At 50.0% G+C, this 21,016-nt stretch overlaps 1 protein-coding gene across 1 annotated transcript in view; it reads right to left on the bottom strand.

Moving 5' to 3' along the window:
- The window catches only part of NTF3 (neurotrophin 3), a 66,949-nt gene extending 47,553 nt beyond the window's left edge, over positions 1-19,396 (bottom strand). Inside the window, exon 1 of the mRNA XM_059184571.1 lies at positions 19,112-19,396. Coding sequence (XP_059040554.1) covers positions 19,112-19,363 — 252 coding nt within the window. The 5' untranslated portion in view covers positions 19,364-19,396. The remainder of the gene's footprint in view (positions 1-19,111) is intronic.
- Between the last annotated feature and the right edge of the window lie 1,620 nt (positions 19,397-21,016).

Raw genomic sequence — 21,016 nt, 5'->3', positions numbered from 1 at the left:
CCAGCATACAGAAGGCACTTACTAAATGTTTCTGGATAGAAAAATCTTTTGGGATACTGGTGTAGGAATTACTTGCCAGCAGAGCGCTTTCTAATATCAATATTAATGCCGAAAGACATTCCTAGAGATCAGAAATCGAAAGCCATAATTTCATAGCTCTTTTTAAAGTTATGTAGTTGAAGAGAACAGAAGGCTTTTAAAAATGGCCACAAACCTTCCCACAAAGATGTGCTCAACAAAGATAGATCTCGCGGAGCTGAAAAGAGTCTTGCCAATTTCTATTTACCCATTGGGCTACTTTAGGTTTGTTTGCTTGGGGTCCAGTTCAATGTAACCAACGTTTCTTGAACACTGGAATTAGGTCCTGGTGAATATAATATTATTAGCACAGGGCTCTTACCTGCAAAGATCCTAAGGACGCACGGGGAAGACCGACACATGAGCATCATATTTGTGGGGCGATCTGAGGTAGTAACGCAGTAAATGATAAACCAGAGATCTGTCTGGGGTCTCAGGGAACATTTCCTGCATGAGCACACCTCACAGTCAGCAAGGCAAACAAAGGTGGGAAGAAACCCTAAGCTTTGGGAGAAATGCAATGAAAGCATGGCTGTGAGAAACCCCAAAGAGGCAGACAGAGTGTGTCATGGAGGAACAAGCAAGTCACTTTCCAGGAGTCTGGACCGTATTTGGTGCAAGCATGGAGAGAGTCTTCTACTGTACCTTATTTATCCCAACACACAAGTGTTGGGTAGTATGGGATATGTCTACTCTTTTCTTCCCTAATCAACAAAGTTGTTCATCACCAAAAAAATCCCACCTAATGTAGGAAATGGAGAGAAGAGTGAGAGGAAAGACAAGGGCTGAGACTTTGGAAGTCCACTCAAAAGTTAATCTAACAATTAGATAAGAGGCTACAATAAAAGAATTTCACATGAAATCCAGTGAAATTGTGTCCCTCTTACAGAAAGGTATGTGGCTTGATGGAGAGGATGGACGAATGGAAGGATGCCAGACAGACAACCATTGTCATCCTGATCGAGGAGGTGCATGGGTCACTGGGTAGCCTGTGGGGCTGGGAGTCAGACCTTGCTTCTGCTCAAGGCCCCACTGGGCAGTCTTCTTTACTTCTGAGTCTCAGTTTCCCCATCTGTAAAATGGGGGGAATTATGTCTCGGTGTCCTGTCTAGTTGCTGTGGGGACGGGGACTGGGATTGTGCAGGGAAGGCACCTAGCACCATGGGATACTTGGTGCCACGACCCCAAGTGCAAATCAATCCTGAACACAATTATCCCATTAAAAACTCTCCTTGGGGATCAGAAACTGGTTATCTTATTTGCTTAGGGTTTAAGGATTTGAATCTGCCGTTTGAGATATTCTTAAGGCCTTCATTGTTAATCCCGTATTCAGCTTGGAAAATATAGGGAATTAAAAGTCTCACACAATTGGGAACTCCTATACCGTGAGGCACTGTGCTTTTGAGAAGACCCCAGGGGATCTTCAGAGGGAAACTCTCAGCTCTGCGGTTGGGAAGGGAAGCTGAGCATCAGGAAGGCAAGCCCCAGGGCTCCCAGGGCTACACAGCATGGGTGAGGGAGAAGGAAGGGTCCGCCTCACTGAACCTCGCCAAGCCTTCCTAAACTACAAGAAGAATGCATTTCATGCTGGTCGACTCAGGTAAAGGCCCTGATTGAATGGTTACCCAAAGATAAAGACCAGGGATGGTCGTTAAGCATGTGGCCTGAGGCTGGACAGATGTCCTACAGGAAAATGTGGAGCGGTCCTTTTCCTAACAGGATACTCTGCGTGATCTGCTCATTTGTCACATTTGTCTGCATTTTGCTAACTGCTTCTCTCCTCCCTGGTGTGGACACTCCTAACTACAGTTCAGCCGTAGGCGTGGTGCGCGTCCCAAAGAGACTGGTCTCTTCCGCCTGTCCCCATCCATCGTCACCTGAGAAGCCTCACACGCCTCATTGCTGTTTTCAGTTCCGACATGATTTATTGACCATTTTAATGGATAATTTGGGGAGTAAATGCTCAGTCCACAGGCCTGTGCTCTGAGAACAGCCGCATCTTTGTTGAAAGGCTGGGCTTCTGACGTTATTTATGGACTACATGACATGACCCTGCTCCCCGGTCCACGGCTCATGAACTCGCACGAACCTCTAACTTGAGCTGGGCCGGTCAGGATCTCTCTCTAAGGAATCTGCGATGGGGGCCCCAGGACTGTCTGTTGCTGGGTCTTGAATGGTGTGGGGTACGAATGCATGGAGAGTGGAGCCCACATGATCCTGCAGAGAATGGCCTCCAGGAATCTTGGTTAACGTCTTAGGAAACCCACTGGTAGTGTCTGCTCTTGGGTCCCTAAGATGGCACTGTGTCTAGTTACGTTTTTCCTTTGGGTTATTTAGCAGCATTCGAGATAAAATCATGAATAGTAAATAATTAACATTTATTGAACCTTGACTGTGTTCCAGACTCAGAGAGCCACATTCTATGTCTCATTTAGCCCTTCCAACAATGTGATGATATCCTTCATACTTAAGAAAACCAACAGAATCTTATCAATACCGTCAAGACTGCACAGCTAAGAAGTGAAGCTGGGATTTAAAACTGGGCTGATGGGTCTACTTTCAAGGACATACACAGCTGAGAGAACAATTCTGCCTGTGTAACCCCTCTAGCACCCCGCTGTTGGCGAGCACCCTGCTAAGATGTCTTAGCTGTTAACCCCCATCACTTCCACTGGAATGATGGGCTTCGATGTTTCTGCTGGCAGAAGCATTCTGAGAACTTTGAGGGGAATCCCTTTCAAGATGGCAAATGGTATCCCCTCCTGAAGACCTCCTCCTCCTCCTGTATCAAATTCATACACATAGGGGCACCTGGGTGGCTCAGTCTGTCAAGCGACTGCCTTTGGCTCAGGTCATGATCTCAGGGGTGCTGGGACTGAGTTCCCAAAGCCAGCATCAGGAAAAGAAAACAGCAAACTGGTACCAGAAAAACTCAAACCCAAGGAAGGCATTAAAAGAGGAATCAGGAAATTGAGTGAGAAAGAGAATTATTTGGAATATCATTTTTCTATTTTATGTATATACAATCAATCAAGAAAATGAATTATGGACAAAACAAGCAATTGGAAGGAGACTGTGAATATTTTATAATCTCGAAAAAATAAGGTGCTTCATCCACAAAATGAGAATAGCATGTTGCAAGGAGATTTTCACAATGGTAAGAAGATACACCAGAAAGTCGTGTCGACCATGAGCTCTGCAGCCAGATCCATGATGGCGCTGGAAAGGAAGTTCTGTTGGGCAGATACACTTGATGTATCTTGGCAGATATCCTTGAGGAGGGAATATCAATCACACAGAGCGAGCAGCCAGACACAAACGGGGTGACTGACCTGCACTGAAATGAACTCAGATTTCCTAGATGACATTTTGACTGCCCTGCTTGTGTCCATTCTTTTTTTTTTTTTTTTTTCTTTTTAAGGTTTTATTTATTTATTTGACAGAGAGAGAGAGATCAGAAGTAGGAAGAGAGGAAGGCAGAGAGAGAAGGGGACATGGGGCTCCATCCCAAGACCCTGAGATCATGGCCTGAGCCAAAGGCAGAGGCTTTAACCCATTGAACCACCAGGTGCCCCTTGTGTCCATTCTTATCATTTTGCCCCACTAGCCATCCCTCATGAATGGCAGGACCCTGAGCTTATACCGCAGGTGGCAGCATCAGAAAGATGTAAATTAATACATCGATTCTTTCAAGCCACATCTGGGATATTCCTTCCCATTTCTCACGGTGCCCCCCAAGGCTACCTCCCAGACTCTCAAGGTTTGCAGGAACATCCAGGTGCTGCAGGGTCTTTTTTTCTGGGAGTTCCCCCAGCCTGACTTGGAGGAGAGCCACCTTTCAATCAGAACAATGTGCTATTAGCATAAGAATATACCAGTTTAACGTTAACATATACTTGTAAAGTAATTTACAGCTTGCAAAACACTTTCCTATGCATTATCTCATCAGCAACCCTGCATTAATTATCTTCAGTAGGTAGAGTTCATTATTGCAGTTTACAAAAGAGGAAATTAAGGCTCCAAGAGGTTGTGACCATTAGCGATTGACAGACAGAAGTAGAAACAGAACTGGGTATAATTCACATCCCTTCACCACTCCCCCTAAGGCAGAAATAGCCCAAGAAGCATTTTCTCTTGAAGCTCCCCTGCATGATCCTGGGGTGGGGTGGGGTGGGGGGGAGGGAGACGACTTCACTACTCTTATCTGCTCTTACTGCCAAAATGTACTTCATATGCCTCAACACTAGTGTCAACTTTCTACTCAGTTCATGATCCCTTATTTACACAGTCTAGACTGGATATCGGAAAACAAAATAAATTGCCTCGTGTCCAGAAATAAATGCTTCAGCTCATCTCTCGCCTTTGAAACATTCTTGTCCTTTGACTTTTTTTTAAAAAAAAAAAAAAAAAAAAAAAAGGCCACTGTTGAAGGTGATTGCTAGGTTGGGGGCGGGGGGAATGGTGACAGCTACACACTGCCAAGAATGACTTCAGTTCCATCCACTTGCTACACACAGAGAGAGACAGCCCTGGGCTTCCTGCCTCCACTGTTCTTTGCAGGGCTTGTCTCTGGCTGTGGCAGTGCAATCCTTTGGCAGTCCCTTGTGCAGGATGAGGCCTGTCCCCACCTCACTGCCCGGTGCTGCAGATTGCGGTCACACCAAAATCTGCCCTCCGCCTATGAACCACCTTCCCAGTCTTCACATATGGTCAGTGTGGCTCACTCCACCGCATTGTAGCTCCTATACCATCCTTAGGCCACTCTCCGCCACCCGGAGAACCCCAAGTCCAAAACACATACGGAAGCCCGCACTTAACCATGGGTGTTAGACGCCCAGCCCCAGCCTGCCTGACCGCCTACCCAATAATATCTTTTTGTAAACGAGAAACCCAGAGACTGCGATGATTCCAGATGGGTCCACTTTACAATTCAGGACTATGTGGTTGGAAGCATAACTTTTGCAGGCCTTATTCGTGTTTTCAAACCTTGGTTTTTAGCTTCCTTCTCTGACCCTCTGCTCCCTGGCTCTCCTGCGAGCCCTGGCTTCCCAACAAGAAAATGTCAAGGAAGAGAACAACTACTTTCTTGGACACAGAGAGCCACTGGTGAGGGCATGGCCTCAGGCTGTGCCTCCTGGAAGCCCCATCCCAAGATAAGCACTAGGGCTGGATGGCACAAAGTGAGAGGGGAGTGAGGGGCTTCCTTTCCCTCAAGCCATCAGTGCCGAGATCAGCAGCCCTGATTCCCAGCTAAGCCTGAAGGAAGGTCTCTGACTGGTATGCACATTCCCAGGGAGCACCAGTGCAAGAAATCTGATCATTCAGAGACCACAAACCATTTTGCATCTTAAAACCTGGTATAATATCTGCCTCTGAGGGCTATTGGGGAAACTAATGAGATGACATTTACAAAAGTGCCTGCACAGCATTCATGTCCTGGGAATGCTGGTCTCTGCTTCTTTCTCCTGCTCTGCGCCATTCATCCTCAAAACCCCCCTCCAGTAGATGGGGTAGCGGGGGCTTCACTATCCACTGATGACCCGTGATCTGCCCTCCTGGTATCCAGTTTCTAAGGCAAATGCAAAGTAGTTAGGGTGTAGGAGAGCTCAGCTCAAATTCGCTAACCATCCTTAACTAGGTGAAGACGTCTTGGAAGGACCCCAAGCGTGAGGATGGGCACAGACAGTGCAGTATGGGATGATACTGTCAGTCAGTGGTTCTCAAACTTGGCCATCTGTTGGAATCACCTGGTGAGCATTCAGAAGTGCTGATGCCTCTGTCCCAACCCAAGATTTTCAACTTCAGTTGGCTGGAGTATCATCCAGAGCCACCACTGAGCCAAAGCTGAAAGATCAAGTGCAAAATGAGATCAGAACCACAAGAGCATGGGATGAGCTGCCTCAAAACCCTTTGAGACGATGATACCTGAGGTTCCCTTTGGCTTTACCAAGTGGAGTTCTGGCATTTCCACATCCCAAGTCACTGGGTGGCGTGCCAAGTGTCCATCTGGGTCACTGTCACACAGACTCTCCTCTAATATCCTAAAAACAGTATGGCCATGCAAGGAACTCTGTACAGATTCAATACTGGCAAAGAGGTTCTGTGGATTGGGGTATTTTCAGGAGACTCTGAAACACACATGCACACACACAGCCATAAGAATCATCTACAGGTGGATCTGATCTTCAGGACTCTGGGACCCACAAACCTTAGCATCTATTCACATTCCATTTTGCGCCTGGGAAAAGGTCTGTGCAAGCGGCCCCCTCTGGGGTCACAGTTCCATATTTTCAGGGGTGCCACTCCAAAGGCCACTTTCTTTCTTGTCAATGAAACAAAAATCCGAAGGAAATACGTACAAAAAGAAACCCTGCCAACCATCCTAAATTCTGAGCATTATGAGTTCCTAAGCCTAGTTTTTGTTCCCCTGCAGTCAAAGCCACTCTGTTTGTGTGTGTCCCCCCACCCCCACCCCCGCAATCCCTTCCAGGACCGGCATTCTCTCCCCCAGCCAGCACAAGTCAGAGTAGCCAGAGCCCACATCAGGCCTGACGCTCCCGCTCTGTCTTTCATTCACGTGTTCCCTCACTCATTCAGTCTTCCATCGGTCCAAGCAACAGTCATTCTTTCACTGTAGCTATAAATTAAGAGCCAGAGTGATCCTCCTCTTTGGAGCCAAAGCCTAACGGTGGCCTCTCCAGGGCTGACCCCAAGTCTTCAGTAGTGCCCCATCACCCTTGGGGGAAAAGGGAGCCCCCATCGGCTCCTGCCTCCTGCACACCTCTCTGTGCCCCTCGTCCCAGGCTGCCCTGTGCACCACCTACTCGGGCTTCTTTCAGTTCTAACTGCTCTTCTCACCTTGTGGCCTCTTCCCACCTGCTTCCTCACCTGGAACTCTCTCCCCCCATCCCTCCTGCTCTCACGGATGCTCACAAATCACATCACACGCCGGCAGAAAGCCTCCCCGCTATTTCCCGGAGTTGTTTGGCTTGGAACTGCTCTCAGAGGAAATTTCTTTTCTATCTCTACTGTAGCCCCTGCTCACTGTTTCTCTTTGGACAAGAGTCTCAGACATGCCCGTGCCCCAGGAAAGCACACGAAAAGCAACCGGAATCCTTTTCCAACCCCCTCATATTTTTTTCCCATTTTAGTAAAAAATCGGACCTTCTCGAATGGCTCTATCCTGGACGGGGCCTCTGTCGAGTGGTCCCCCAAATGACTCAGGAGACTTGCAGCAGACAGACGGTAACTTTATACAGCAGCCCCCAAAAGGAGATGTAAACACCGAAGGGGGCGCTGGGAAGACATATTCCCGATTCATACAAGAGCCAAAAAGGAAAAAGGGAACGTCGGAGGACTAGAGTGACAAGCTGAGGTCTCTCTGCCAGTAACCCAACCACATTCAACTTGATTTCCTAGACTTGCTAATAGACCACAATCTAAAATATCTTTCTCTCTTATTCCACACACACACACACACACACACACACACACACTCTGAGATACAAGAACATGAAACGAATTGAACGTTTCCTTGGTGACCATTTAAATGCTAAGACAGAGAGAAAAGAGTATGAGGGTGAAAGTGATGAAAACAACTTTTTCCCATTTTAATCCACAACCATGGAAAATGCGTGCAGAGTTAGAAACAACAACAACAACTTCATTAAAGCGAAGCCTGGATTCTAGCGTGACGGACTCCCACACTGGACCTGTGACCAAAGCTAGGGGACCAACACAGGTTTTCGGGTGGGGGGCGCTATCTTTGACTCAGGCACTGGGAGTGGATGGATCTTCAGAAGGAAGGTCCAGGAGAGGAGTTGGGGGAGAAACAGGGCAGACGACTCAAGAAGCTATTTACCCCCTGGCCTTTGTGTTCGTGCTGCCCCCACGACTCCCCTGGGAAGTGTGGTCTCTCGCACTATGTGGGGGCCCACCAGGACAGACAGGGCCACATCTCGAGGTGCCCCTCCTTGCACAGGATCCAAGTGGGACTCTGGCGCTGCTGCTTCCTGACAGGCTGGACCCAGGAGCCACCTCCCACTGCATGCAAGAGTGGCATGGGGGGCAGGATTAGGGATGGGATGGGAGGCCCAGCAAGCCCAACAGCCCCAGGGCACATGGTGGCCCTGTAGGTCTCAGAACTTTCAGTCCTGTGCCACGACACAGAGGGCTCCCTCAGGATGCTCTTGCTGACCCCTGGAGTGGTTACAGCAGACCCGGTGGGTCATGCTGCTCCACATTTCTTTCTGATCAGCCCAGTCTACAAGGACTCCTCCTTCCTCCAGACTCTCAAAGCCCCTGAGATCCCTGCCACTTACGTGCCGCTTACCAAACATATCCTGCCCCCTCAACCACCCCCACCCCCTCTGGTCTATTAGTCTGCAATCGGTCCCAGACTCCCAAACAGACTGCAAGGTTCTTGAAAGCAGGGTCCCTGCCTTTCAGACCTTGGCGGTCCCCAGGGTACCCAGCATGGTGGCTGAGAAGTGACAGGTGAGGCCAGAGGCCCTCTTAAAGTAACACTTTTGTTTAGTGGTTAAGAGAAACATCCAACAGATATGTTAGGTTGTTGTTGTTGTTTTTTAAAGGACCCTTATAAAATCCAAAGAAAGCATTAGTAAGGATCTGCTGTCTAGTGGTATCTGGACCAGTTGAAAACAGGATATGAAAAAAAAATGCTGAGGTTCTCACTGAGCGGGAGGGACTCAGCGGACAGAAGTGGACAGTAGATGGCAGTCTGTCCCTGTGTCAGAAGTGGCCACAGTGCCAGGAGCTAGGCTTGGAGACTGTCAGGAGAAGCAGTGAGCTTCTCCAATAGATGCACCACCCCTGTCTGTGCGGGCCGACCCGGGAGCCAGAAGACTTCTGAAAAGCACACCTGCGAGCACATGCACTTACACATCTACCCAGCCCCAACACCTGGACACACGCACCTGCCACAAACTCTTCCCGTGAAGAATCACAGGCCCAGGCTCTATGAAGCATCAGGAACTCAGGGATGAAGAGAGCCACTGCCCTGCAGAAGGCATGACTGCTCCTGACCAAGAGGATTCCCAGTCATCATTCACACTAAAAAACAACACTCCGGGCAGGAGCCCGGCATGTGCTGTTCTGTGCTCACACTGCTCCTCCCCTGGAGGGCAATGATAGGGCACCCGACTCCCTCACCAGCTCCTGTATCCTCAAGGTCAGGGGCAAGGCATTCACCTGCATCTTCTCCAACAGCTAGCACAGGGCCCAATACTAAGCGGTGTTTCTCAAATAACCTTTGCACATATATTTTCCAAGTGTCTAGAGAAGGATTGCCTTCATTTGTAGGCAGTGACACCCAACTCACCTGTGACCAAGAGCCCAAATTTGCAGATGAGCTTGGCAGAGGAAGACATGGGGTGGGGAGTCTAGGAGGGGAGCAGGAAAAGCCTTTCCCAGTGAAGAGACAGTGAGCATCATGACCTCAGCCTTGGGACAGGCCCAAAGGAGACATAGAGAACACAGCCCCGGACCCTTGGCCAGGCGCGTCATTCTCTGAGCCCGGCTCTTAGCATTGCACAGTCTGGCCTCCCGGATGACCTGTCATGCACGCATTCCCAACACATTTCTGTAGCAGACACTGCTCAAGGTGTTGGGGGACACGAAGATGAAAAGTCCAGATCCTTTCTTCGCAGAGCTCGCATTCTAGTGAAAGGTAGGAATGCAAATAAAACCTGGGCTGTTAAGTGCTATAACACAGGGAGGCTGGGGAGCGAGAGGCGGGCTCTTTGGGGGAATGCAGGGAGGCTTTCCAGAGAAGGTAATGGTGAAGCAAAGATGTGAAGGATAATTTTCATATCCTTGGTGAAGAAGGAGGGGAGGACATTCTAAAGACAGAACATATCCTCCAGGGCCATCTTAAATTCAAGAACAGATTTATATTTCTGCCATTCACGATATCTTATAATCAAGGGACATTTCCCTTTACATTTAAGGCATATCCCCTTATGGATCCAGCCATCCAGGTTCTTCTGCTAATTCCGGATTTCCACTATAAAGGGTGAGGAAGGAAAGACTTTAGGGATCACCAAAGGTAGTAGTCCTCAGTGATCTCACTTAAAACCTGAGCAAAGTGAAACCTGGTGTGGGGTTCAGGGACCCCCCCCCCAAAATTGCACAGTTCATCTCTGCTGGAGTTTAGGGCGGAGTCTGGCCTTCTTCCTCAGAGCTTAGGATCCTTCGGATTTAGCTTACTGAATTCTGCTACCCACAGACGGTTTTATTCCATATAAACCTCTCCCTACGCTCCCAACTTCCAATCCAAGATCTGCCACAAATCTGGCAAGCTTGCTTCTTCAACACTATAAACATACACTCATCCGTATGTTCAATAACTTATCTGGCATCACATAACTTAATTTCCTCCTCCACCCCCTCCACATCTCTGCACATAAGTCCTGCAGGCCAGTACGGATACCTGGAAATCCCAGGCATGGACCACAAGGAGGGTTAGGGAGCGGCAGAATCACAGAAGATGTGAACTGTCACAACTGGCAGGGGCCCTTGGCCTTCTAGTGAGTCCGGCTCACTCCTGTTCCACAAGGGGAAACAGAGACCTAAGGAAGGAGAGTGACTTGCTCAAGGTCATGCAGCTAGTTTGAGTTCTTTTGCCAGGAGAGATGGGGCAAGCTGTTCCAGGTAGAAGTAAGGTGTCAGGAGAGCTGGGCTTCTTCCTAACTGTGGGACATGCTTGTTGGCATCCAGGTGATTCCCAGAGCTGCACTTTCCTCCAGAACCCAGTGGAAGCAAGGGACAAGCCCTATGAGCCACCAGGAGCAGCAGGCCTGCTAGACACGGTATGGAAAGAATCCCAGACTATGAACGTGATACATATCCCCTAAGGGATAACTTAGAACCCGGGGTGGGGGGGAGAATATTTTTTAATTCTAGGGTCTGGAACCTAGAAACAGAAGGAGGGGGGCAGTACATCGCCAGGACCTGACTATCATAAATAAATAAATAAATAAATAAATAATGAAAGGGCTACGTCCTCTTATAGAGAAAAAAGCACCACCCTACGTAAAAAAGTATTCTAAATAAAATGAACACATATTTTTAAGCACCTACAATCTCACAGGCCCTTAGGTTAGTGTCCTACAGTTATCTGCCACTGCAAATACCTTCCAGCAACCAAACAAAGTCATTCTCATTAATTGCCTTGAAGAGGTAGTGAGAGTGGTGATGGGAAAATCAGTGGAGGGGGAAGGAAGAATAAGAGCCTCCACAGTTATGGCTTCAGAGATGGCAACATGCACCCCCAAGCATCCTTGTGTTTTCCCTACTTCTGGTACTGCTCAGAGATAGGCATGAGGCAGGCAAGTGCCAGGGCTGGGGGGTCTCCAACTGCTGTGCATCAAACAGAGCCTGGGGATCCCAGGCATTAGCAGCAACCCCTACCCCAAACTTTCAGCAAGAAATCTACAACCACTTTGACCCTGGTGTAAATGGAAGGAGTTCGCGAGCCTATTAGGAAGGCCGTTTTCCAAATTCTGAAGGACCCACATGTTCTCCACGCAGATTCTCTTTTACATTTCGTGCAACCCTCATCGCAGGACTCGAGAATGCTGAGACCTACCACCTCTTGTGGGCGTGTGGATCAAAACCAGATGTCCAGCTCCAATCTTATAGAGTTTACAAGGAGGCAATTGTGGCTTAAATCAATACCCCCATTCTGGAAGGGCAGATTCCCTTGTCAACAGAACGGGAAGTGAAGGGGGAGGGCTGATGGGAGCTAAGACAGATCGGACACATGCTTGCCAGCAGGTGGCTAAAAGCCTCAACATTTGTCTTGCACATGAAGAAAACACAATCTGACTGGTGGATGATGGACTTGGGATGGCCACAGGCTTCAGGATAGAAGGCCTCAACAGCTATTTGTATAACTGTAACCATATCTCTCAATGTCAGGTAACCTCCGTCTTCCCATCTGGAAATGAGATTATCCTGGCCATTGAGATAATGCCATGTGATATTTGTGATAATGCCTGGTACCCAGTAAGTATTCAGATATTAACTATCCCCATCATCATCATTATCACCATCATCATCATCATCAATCATCTTAAGGGTGGGTACTTGTCTTAATCAGAAACATTGACACTAAAAGGCACTCCGTGTAGAAGCCTGTTGATAAGCATCGGGCTTACCCGCATGCCAAACCCAACTCCACTCAACTCTGTGTTCACTGGGAAGGGTAAGCCAACTTCATGAGTATTCTTGGCCAAAACAAAACACTACGGCAAATTCTTTGCATGCCTTTCTGCCTTTGACTAAGCCATTCCCCAAGGATAAGAAGCAGGAGTTCATTAAGGGTGTGCCAAGATGCAGTCTAAGCAAGGCACAGAGTATAGGAGGATGGTGCCACGGCAGAATCCCAGGATGGTGGAATTGCAATGGGACTTGGAGGTTTTCTAAATCAAGATCCTCCTTTACAGATGGGTAAATTAAGGCCCAGTGAGAATGCCGAGGGGCACATAACAACAGCTAGTTAATGACAGAGACAGTCTCAAGAGTGATCCCCTACCTCCAAGTCAGCAGGCTTTCTGCTGCCCAGTGTTGCCTGATACCACCCCATTGGTCCGAGATCTTTTGAGATCAGTAAGCTATTGTTTACTCCTACAGCTCTGGCCTTAAATGAACCTTAAAGGAACCTTAAGATTTTCAAAAATCCCTGACTAAACAAATCCATAAAAGATCTGGGTCTTTTCTACAAATGCTATTAAAAAGTGAGCAATCACAACAGACCACACCAAAGTTCACTTCAAAATCTGTTCTTTCTCCAGCTAAATCAACCTTATACTCAGAGATATGGAGTGAGGCTGAGAGCCACAGACAGCCTCGGGCAGTTACCAGTTAAGACTGCTTGAGAAGGACCAAGGCATAGATGGGGACATGAAACAGCCAATGCATTTTCATTATCCAGAGGTGCATGCCTTTTTTAGTCCCTTGGCATTTTTAGGTAGGATGAAATGCCGAGTTACAGAAAACGATGAACAACAAAAAATGCTTTAATGACCTTGGGCTCTCTGCACGGGTTTTCATAGGTTCTGAAGTTGAGTTCTCCGTAGGGTTTATCTTTGCCCAGCCTTGATCTTAATAGCAATCTGTCAAGGGTAGAGCAAGATACCATCTCTACTGGCCTCATACTTCTTAAAAGTTCCCACATCTCCATCCTTATATACAAACGATCTGAAAGAAGCTTCTACCAACTTTTCCCACAAGCTGGCCCTTCAGCAAGAAGCAAGAGTCACCAGCTCCACGTATCATGCCTGAGCCAGGCAGCCATGTACCTCCCACCCGTGACAGAGCTCTGCAAATGGCACCTGCCCATCCAGGGCCACTCTAGAGCTCATGTGTCCCCCAGCATGTACATGTGTACATGCTCCCGTGCTCCTTTCTCCCTCTGCACACGTCTGCCCATGCACAAAGTACATCCACAGGCCTTATCAGCAGCACCACATGGGGCTTATGCTTGTCTCCAGTATAAGATTTGGTTCCTCTCCAATGGACCCGATTTTAAATAAAACTAAACCTAAAACCCTAGCAACGGTCATTAGTTCACCATCTCCACCGCCAGAAACCGCCTGCCTCATTAAAGAGTAAAACAGCAGCTGGTGAAGTCTCCAGGCAGGGTGGTGGGTTTTAAAGATCTTCTGTGTCGGCCTGACTCCCCTCTCTCACTTCAGCCAACTTGAGGATTTACATTCTCTCCAGTTGGGGCCAGAGCCCTGTAACTGCTCAGGAAAAGGTCTGGAGGAGCCTGGAGCAGAAGCCGCTGCTCTTGAATAGAGGGGAAGTGGAGCGGCCTGAACATCTGATCCATCTGGGAGTGGAATTGCAGGGATGGGAAATGTTATGTAATTAAACTCTGCTGGCCTGTCCCGCCTGGGGAATGTGAGACCCATCAGTAGTGACCTCTTCCAATCAACTTAATTGGCCCAATCTCGCCAAGAAAAGCAACAGAATTGGTTTAGTGCCTCATGGAAATAGCTTAGCTCCTGACTATTTATGGCCACTGAACTCAAAGATGGGAGCCTGACTCTGAGCCAGGAGTTGACAGCGCGTGCTGACTGCTGGGAGGACTTGGAGGCTTCAGTGGATTCCCTTGCCTCTCTGGGCCTCCGTTTCTGTCTCTGGGGGAAGGTGCTGTAACCGTGTGCTGTGTCGGGTGCACAGCACTCCGCAGACCCAAAGCCTCTTACCAGGCAGGCTCTTGCCTCCAAGGACCCACGGTCTAGAGAAAAACAGACCTTCACAGCAACCCGGGATAGCTGGACTTTGCTCCTCTTTTATTCAAATATGCCAAGGACTGCGGCCATTTCCTTTGTTTCTCCAAAGTCATGGTCTATGTAGCTCATGTTAAGGAACAGGCAAATGTCTCTGATCATCAAGAACATGGATCTGGGGATCACCTTTCTTTGGAAGCATTCAAGGACCTTTTATGAATACAGATTCCCATCAGCTGCAATCTAGGCTAGGCTGCCTTGGTTTATCGGGTTGAGTAAATTGAGGCAGTTATAGAAAGTTCTCTTTGCACAGTGCGGGAGCAGTAGACATGCAGTGGGTGTTAAGACTATTCTGCCAACTTGGGAAGGGGTGCAGATCCCATTTTTATTATGATTTACAGGCATGCTAACGCCCATGTTCAACGAGACTTCACCTCTGAGTAAAGCTTTGTATTCCTAAGCACTCAAAACTTAGGGGGAAAAAAAGAGGGAACTTTTCTCCTTATTGAGTCGTTACTGAGATTAGGACACTGTCCCAAAGTCACCCTGCCTCCAAAGAGGCACAGCTGAACCGGAATCAAGGCATTCCCAGCACCTTTGGAAATATGTGCCACCGGATCTTCAGACCGATGGTTCAAGCCTTTATCAATTCTCTATTACATGGATGAGCTTTACCTAAAATGGAGCTAGGACCTCAAAGTGACAGCTCCGATGTCACAAATTTAAAACTGTCAGGAGTCAACTAAAGTCTCCCCCGTAATATGCCCTCGTGTGATTAGAACCTAATAAATGAGGTTCCCTTTGACCTGGTCCAGGTAAGCTGCTATGTGTAGCCAGAAGCCCACCCTCCTTGTGGTATGAGGAAGTTACCTCACTAGCTGTCCTAAGGCACAAACGCCACCAGACTTCACCTTTCCTTCACTTCCCAAATGCTCCTGGAAGCCTATAGCTCTTGTTCTAGGTATACATTTTACACTTAAAATACACATCTGAGGGGCGCCTGGGTGGCTCAGTGGATTAAAGCCTCTGCCTTCGGCTCAGGTCATGATCCCAGGGTCCTGGGATCGAGCCCCACATCGGGCTCTCTGCTCAGCAGGGAGCCTGCTTCCTCCTCCTCTCTCTCTGCCTGCCTCTCTGCCTGCTTGTGACCTCTGTCTGTCAAATAAATAAATTAAAAAAAAAAAACTTAAAAAAAAATACACATCTGAGCATCCAAGACAATTCTCATCTTTCCTCAGGCACAAAGAATTCCTGCAAAAACATATGCCCTACCCCTCACGAGGGCCGGGACATATATGCCTCCAACCCTCAGGCTCTAGCTTTCTCTCAGTCACTTAACCTCAGCCTCACACTGTGCGCGTGCGTGTGCCCAAGCCCACGCACATACACGCACACCGGGTTAGCAGTATGTTCACAGCCCAGAAAACATCAAAGTGAACAAACACTCTCAACCCGCATCCTCCCTGATCCCAGCTTCTCTGTCACCAGCTCCACATATCAAGTCTCATTCTTGCTAGTGAGACCTGCACATTCCCAGAAACTCAATCCTCCGCTGTATCAGGACCTGCCTTCTGACCTGAATTGTGGCACCTGCCCCGATCATCGGCCCATACCTCCTATAAGAAATAGTCACACCTCTCACTCGCCTAAAACCATACATCATCCCTATCGTTATGCCCCATTTTTACTTAACCACAGATACATTTCAAGTCAGCTTCCCTTTGGCCCCCAAGATCCATAAACATCCCTAGAAACTGAATTACAGTTCTTGAAGAAACCTCGACTAGCATCCAGCTCTCTTCGCTCCTCTTGGCAAAACTGCAGCAGTCAGCTGAGTCCAAGAAGGAATTTTTCCAGGGCACTGTGCCATGCCCCAGTACCCAGCAATGGACTCAGCATCCCGTAGGCATTCCATAAATTTTAATTAATAATCAATATTAACTGGTGACAATGAATTCCTTTATTAAATAAGCAACCCATCATCCAGCATAATATAACACGTGTCTCTGTCCCCAGGCGTGCAAAATGTATTCCTCCCCTCACTGCAGTCTTAAGTAGACATTCTCCCCGATCCTCACCTAGTGCTCCTAGGACTTTTCCCCTTAAATGTACACCCCTCATTCTAAGCCTTCTCCAATTCCTTCCTCTCTGAGGAGGTACAGAGGGGCAGAAGGCAAAAACCAACCCAGTCTCCTCTGCAAATGCCTTTTTTCTCCAAAATGAGTGCCTGAGCCCATTTTCCTATCCCCTGGCTACCCCAGTGCCATCCTAGCCAAATTTCCCCATGCACACTCTTAAAGTTCACACTCTTTTCCCCAGATAGTCTTCCCCCACCCCACCCCCACACACATCCCTTTGGTAATCTTCAGGAGGCCAACTTTCCAGACACGTCCACCTTTTGCTCCTCCACACAGCAGCCCTCCCATGCCACACCCACTCCATGTGTCTGTGCAGACATGCACAAGCCATCTGTCTTCGACACACTGTACCTCTCCTCCTGCTCTGACACCCTTCACAGGCACAGATTTCTCATTAGCTACACCTATGTTCCCACATGCTCTCATCTCCTGCCAGTCACACATATGCCCATCTAACAGACTCCCCAGAAACATACACCTCCACGGCACACCTAACAGGGGAGAGCTCTGGCTCTCTGACCACCTGCAGTACACACCCTGCTGCCGAGACTCTCCAGAAACCTCCTCCCTGACCACACAGAGTACCTAATGGACCTGGATCTCCCGCCATAGGAAAGCAGACCCCATTCACACAGAACCTGGTCTTCCACTTCCAGCTACAAGCCAGTCCTTACCAAGGCAAAATCTCACACACTCCTTGCTGCAGGCCCGCAGACCCGGTGTTTTCCTCCCACACTGTTCACAGAGCCTGCTTTCTCTTCGTCTCCCCCCAACTCCCAACACCATATCCAGGTCTAAGTGTCTGAGCCCAAGGCAGAGGTGGTTGCATTTTGTCCCCTGAATTCTACCTCTCAACTTTCTTTGTGCAGCACGTCAGGGAGGAATTGGGGGCTGGAGAGGGTAAGCTGAATATGCTGGAGAATTTCTGAGTGTAAGGAAAACAGAAGGGATTGCAAAGTTCCCTCTCTTACAACTTTCTCCCCTCCTGATGTTTAGGGCAGAGGGCTTACATATTTCTCTTGCTCTCTGTTCTGGAGGGTGGGAGAGGGCATCTCTTTATGAAAAAGCAGGTCGTCCAGAATATTCTCTAGAGGTGAGTTACAAACAAGAGGCTCCAGGAGTGACACCCACCTCCGTTTAGGCCACCCCTCCCAGCTCCCGCCCTCAGCTCTTCTCACATATAAACAAGTCCCCCCAGCGCGGGTGTCCCAGCTCTCCAGCTCTGAGCCCAGCGCTCATGCTGCGTCCAGGCTGCGCCTCCACTCTGACTCTGAACCTGCCATCCGCCGCCAGAGGTCGAAAGGAGGCGGTCTAGTTCCAGGTTTTCACCCACCTGGAGTACCTCTAGACACGCGGGGTGGGGGGGGGGGTGCTCCTTACCGGTTGGCAGCCCTCACCCGGTTGAGCACGAGGTTCTCAGCTCCATGCATTTGAAGCGCAGCTGAGGAACGAAGCAGCCAGCCCCCCCTCCCGCCCCCCAAACAACAGCGCCTCCTCGCCGGGCACCCACTTATGCTGGAAAGCAACAAGCAGAGTCCCCTCCCCCACCCTAACCCCTCCTTTCCCGAACCTTCAACTCCCAAGCGTCCCAGATCTCATTTAGAGTGTGAGCAGCGCTTTGGGGCAATGGGGTAATTTGGCCCACCCGGGGTCCTTCTGACTCCAACCTAGCTCTGCCAGTCCCCGGTCTCCCAGCCTTCCCACACCTCCGCCTCAAATTCCTAGAGCTGGCCTGGAGAAATCGCGAGGAATTCCCCAGGGACGTCCTGGCCAGCGTGCCTGCGGCTCCCCCGCGGGGTCCCAGATGCGCGGGCTGCGCGCTGAGCTCCAACATCTACGCAGAGACCCAGGGTGGGGTAGCCACAGGGTGGGCGCTGGCCACCACGAACCCCGGGTGCGTGGCCTTTGCCAAGAAAAGCTTTCGGAAGAGGTAGGGTACTCCAGGACAGGTACACCGCGCTAGGCGAGGAGTTGCAACTCCCCAAACTGGGAAGCCTGCCTCCCCGTCGGTCGTGAGCTCCGAGTCCCCTCCCCCAGCCCACTCCCGGGCCGGGGGAGGGGGAGGCGTGCGGGGAACCCCGAGCTCTGGGGAGCCGGCCACCGAGCGCGTGCTGGGGAACAGCCGCGGCACACTCGCGTCTTTCCCGCGCGGGATCCGTCTGCCACCCCCTTTTGTTACAGGATGCGCGGGGAGCCCTCTCTTGTAGGAGGAGACGGGTGTGTTTGTTGGGGGTTGGGGGGGCGGTTCTGCTGAATCCCTTTGCTGCCCTTCCGTCGTCCCTATTTCCCCTCGCCTCCGCCCCCATTCCCAATCCAGGTCCCTTAAACCTGATCACTTTCCCAGATACTGGACGGTTTTTTGGGTAGCCGAGGGACCGGAGAAGAGGTGGGGAGGAGTGTCCGTGTGTGTATGTTTGTGGTGGGGAGGGGGTGGCTGCGGTCGCGCCTCGTCGGCCTGGGCAGATCCTAGCGCAAACTTCGGGGAAGGCACAAGCCCGGGAAAGTGAGTGAGTGAGACACGATGGGGGTGGGGGCGGGGTGCAGTTGGGGTCTCCCCTCGCTAGTCCACAGGAAAATCTCCCCACTTAACGCCTTCACCCTCGAACCTGCCCACCCAACGTGCCCGCCTCCCCTTACCGTGGCAGAAGTAACCATGGCATCCGTGTGACTGTTTCCAGGGACGTCGACATGAAGAGAAAGGTGGACGCGAGCTCGGTCATTCAAAGTCTCCCCCACCCCGCCGCCGCCACTACCCAGCAGGGGAAAAAAAGAGAAGAAGAAAGAAAGAAAGGAAAGGGAAGAAAGTAGTTGCGCCGGGCTCTCTCGCGGGGCCGCGCGCGGAGCTGCTCGGTAGGGAGAGGAGCCTTCAACTCTGAGTCCCGTGAACATAATCTGCGCGGTTATAACCAGCCAACCCGGCCAGATGGCTCCGCGCTCAGCGCCTTAACCCCTTCCGTGCCGCGCCGCCCGCCCCCGCGCCCGGCCGCGCGTTTCGCCCGCGGATGCCCCTAAGCCCCTGCGGCTTGGGGCTCGGGGCCCAAAGGGGCAATGGGGTCATTTCTCCTAGCCTGTCTTAAGACAACGACAACAACAATAACAACAACAACAACAACAACAACAACACCACAACAAAAACTTCTAAATTAATGGTCTACTACAGTATCCCCTTTTTAGAGACCCAGGGGGAAAATAGAAAACGAAATATTCATTTTTTCACTACATTTTACATGTTCATGTCTTCAGCCTGTCTTATTTGTTCTTGTTCTTGAAAAAAATTCTTTTAAATTTTCTTTTTCTTTTCTTTTTATTTAAGATTTTCCTCTCTAGGCAGAAGGGCCTTTCTTGCCCCTTCCCCCTGGAGGCTTGGGTCTAATGTGCAAACTCCTCCTCCAAACCTTAGACCCTTCCAGCTCTAGATCTCTCCCCACCTCCTATCAAGCCCACCCGTCACTCCTTCCCCCACCCCACAACACGAACACGCCCAAGGACAATCCTTCCCCAGCGAGATCGCTGCTCCCAGGGACCAGCACCCAGGACGCTGTGCAGGCCGTCAAAGACAGCGAGTCAGAGAGGTAGGGGGCGGGGGTCAGGGGGACCAAGGAAGGGGTGGCCCTGTGTGTATGTGTGTGTGTGTTTGCGCGAGCGTGAACGCGAACGTGGAAGAGAGAGGGGGAAGGATCGAAGACTCCCATTTGACCCAGACACCGACTTCTAAGCCCCTTCCTTCCAAACTAGGATGGGGCCCTGCAGCTGAGCACCCATCCAGCACCCACCAGTCTGCCCGCGGGGACAGCGCGGGGAAGCAGAAAAGGCAAGCCACAAACAAACCTCTTAGTAGCGCTCCCAAAGTAGTGACGCTCACTCCCCCACCCATAGATTATTCGAGGAAAGGATGGGAGGGAGGGGGCAAAATCTCTTATTTCGCGATAATTTTAGCTGCCCATTAGACCCCACTTGTTCTGAGATCGTTCTCTCTAAATTTACCGAGTTAAGTCATCTTTCTTTCGACCATTTGCCATCGAGAGAAGTGGCGGGGGTGGGGTGGGGGTGTCACTTAGGGGTACTTAGGGGTCAAGGAGAAATCTAGAGCATTTGAGCAGAATTTTGAGCTCCTGACCCCCCTCGGGGCAGCTCCCCGGGAGTGGCGGACTCCCATCTCCGGGCCCCCCACCACTTCCTCCCTGTGGCCTCTGCCAGCTTCGCCCTATCTCTCTCCAGGACCTTTTGACTCACGCGCGCGATTGGGGGAGGGGAGCAAGTATGTATCCGGTCTCGTCCCTGCCCTGCCATTCCAGGTGTCTAAGAAGCAACCCACTCGATGTTTCAGCCGGGGTCCAGGTTCAAAAAAAATCCAAATTCTTTGGACTTGTTTGAGAATTTGGTCAAACACGGAGAAGCATTGGCAATGTCCTACCAGATCAGGCCAAGGTGGATGCAGAGAGAGGCGACGGGGTCCGGGAGGAGGTAGGAAGGAATATGGACCCTGGGGGCTGCGTACTAGATAGATTGTACCTGCCTCATCATTATCCTGGCAGATGGAAG

Source organism: Mustela lutreola, chromosome 8 (assembly GCF_030435805.1).
Source record: "Mustela lutreola isolate mMusLut2 chromosome 8, mMusLut2.pri, whole genome shotgun sequence".
NCBI lineage: Eukaryota > Metazoa > Chordata > Mammalia > Carnivora > Mustelidae > Mustela > Mustela lutreola.
This window is presented reverse-complemented; position numbering and strand designations above follow the sequence as displayed.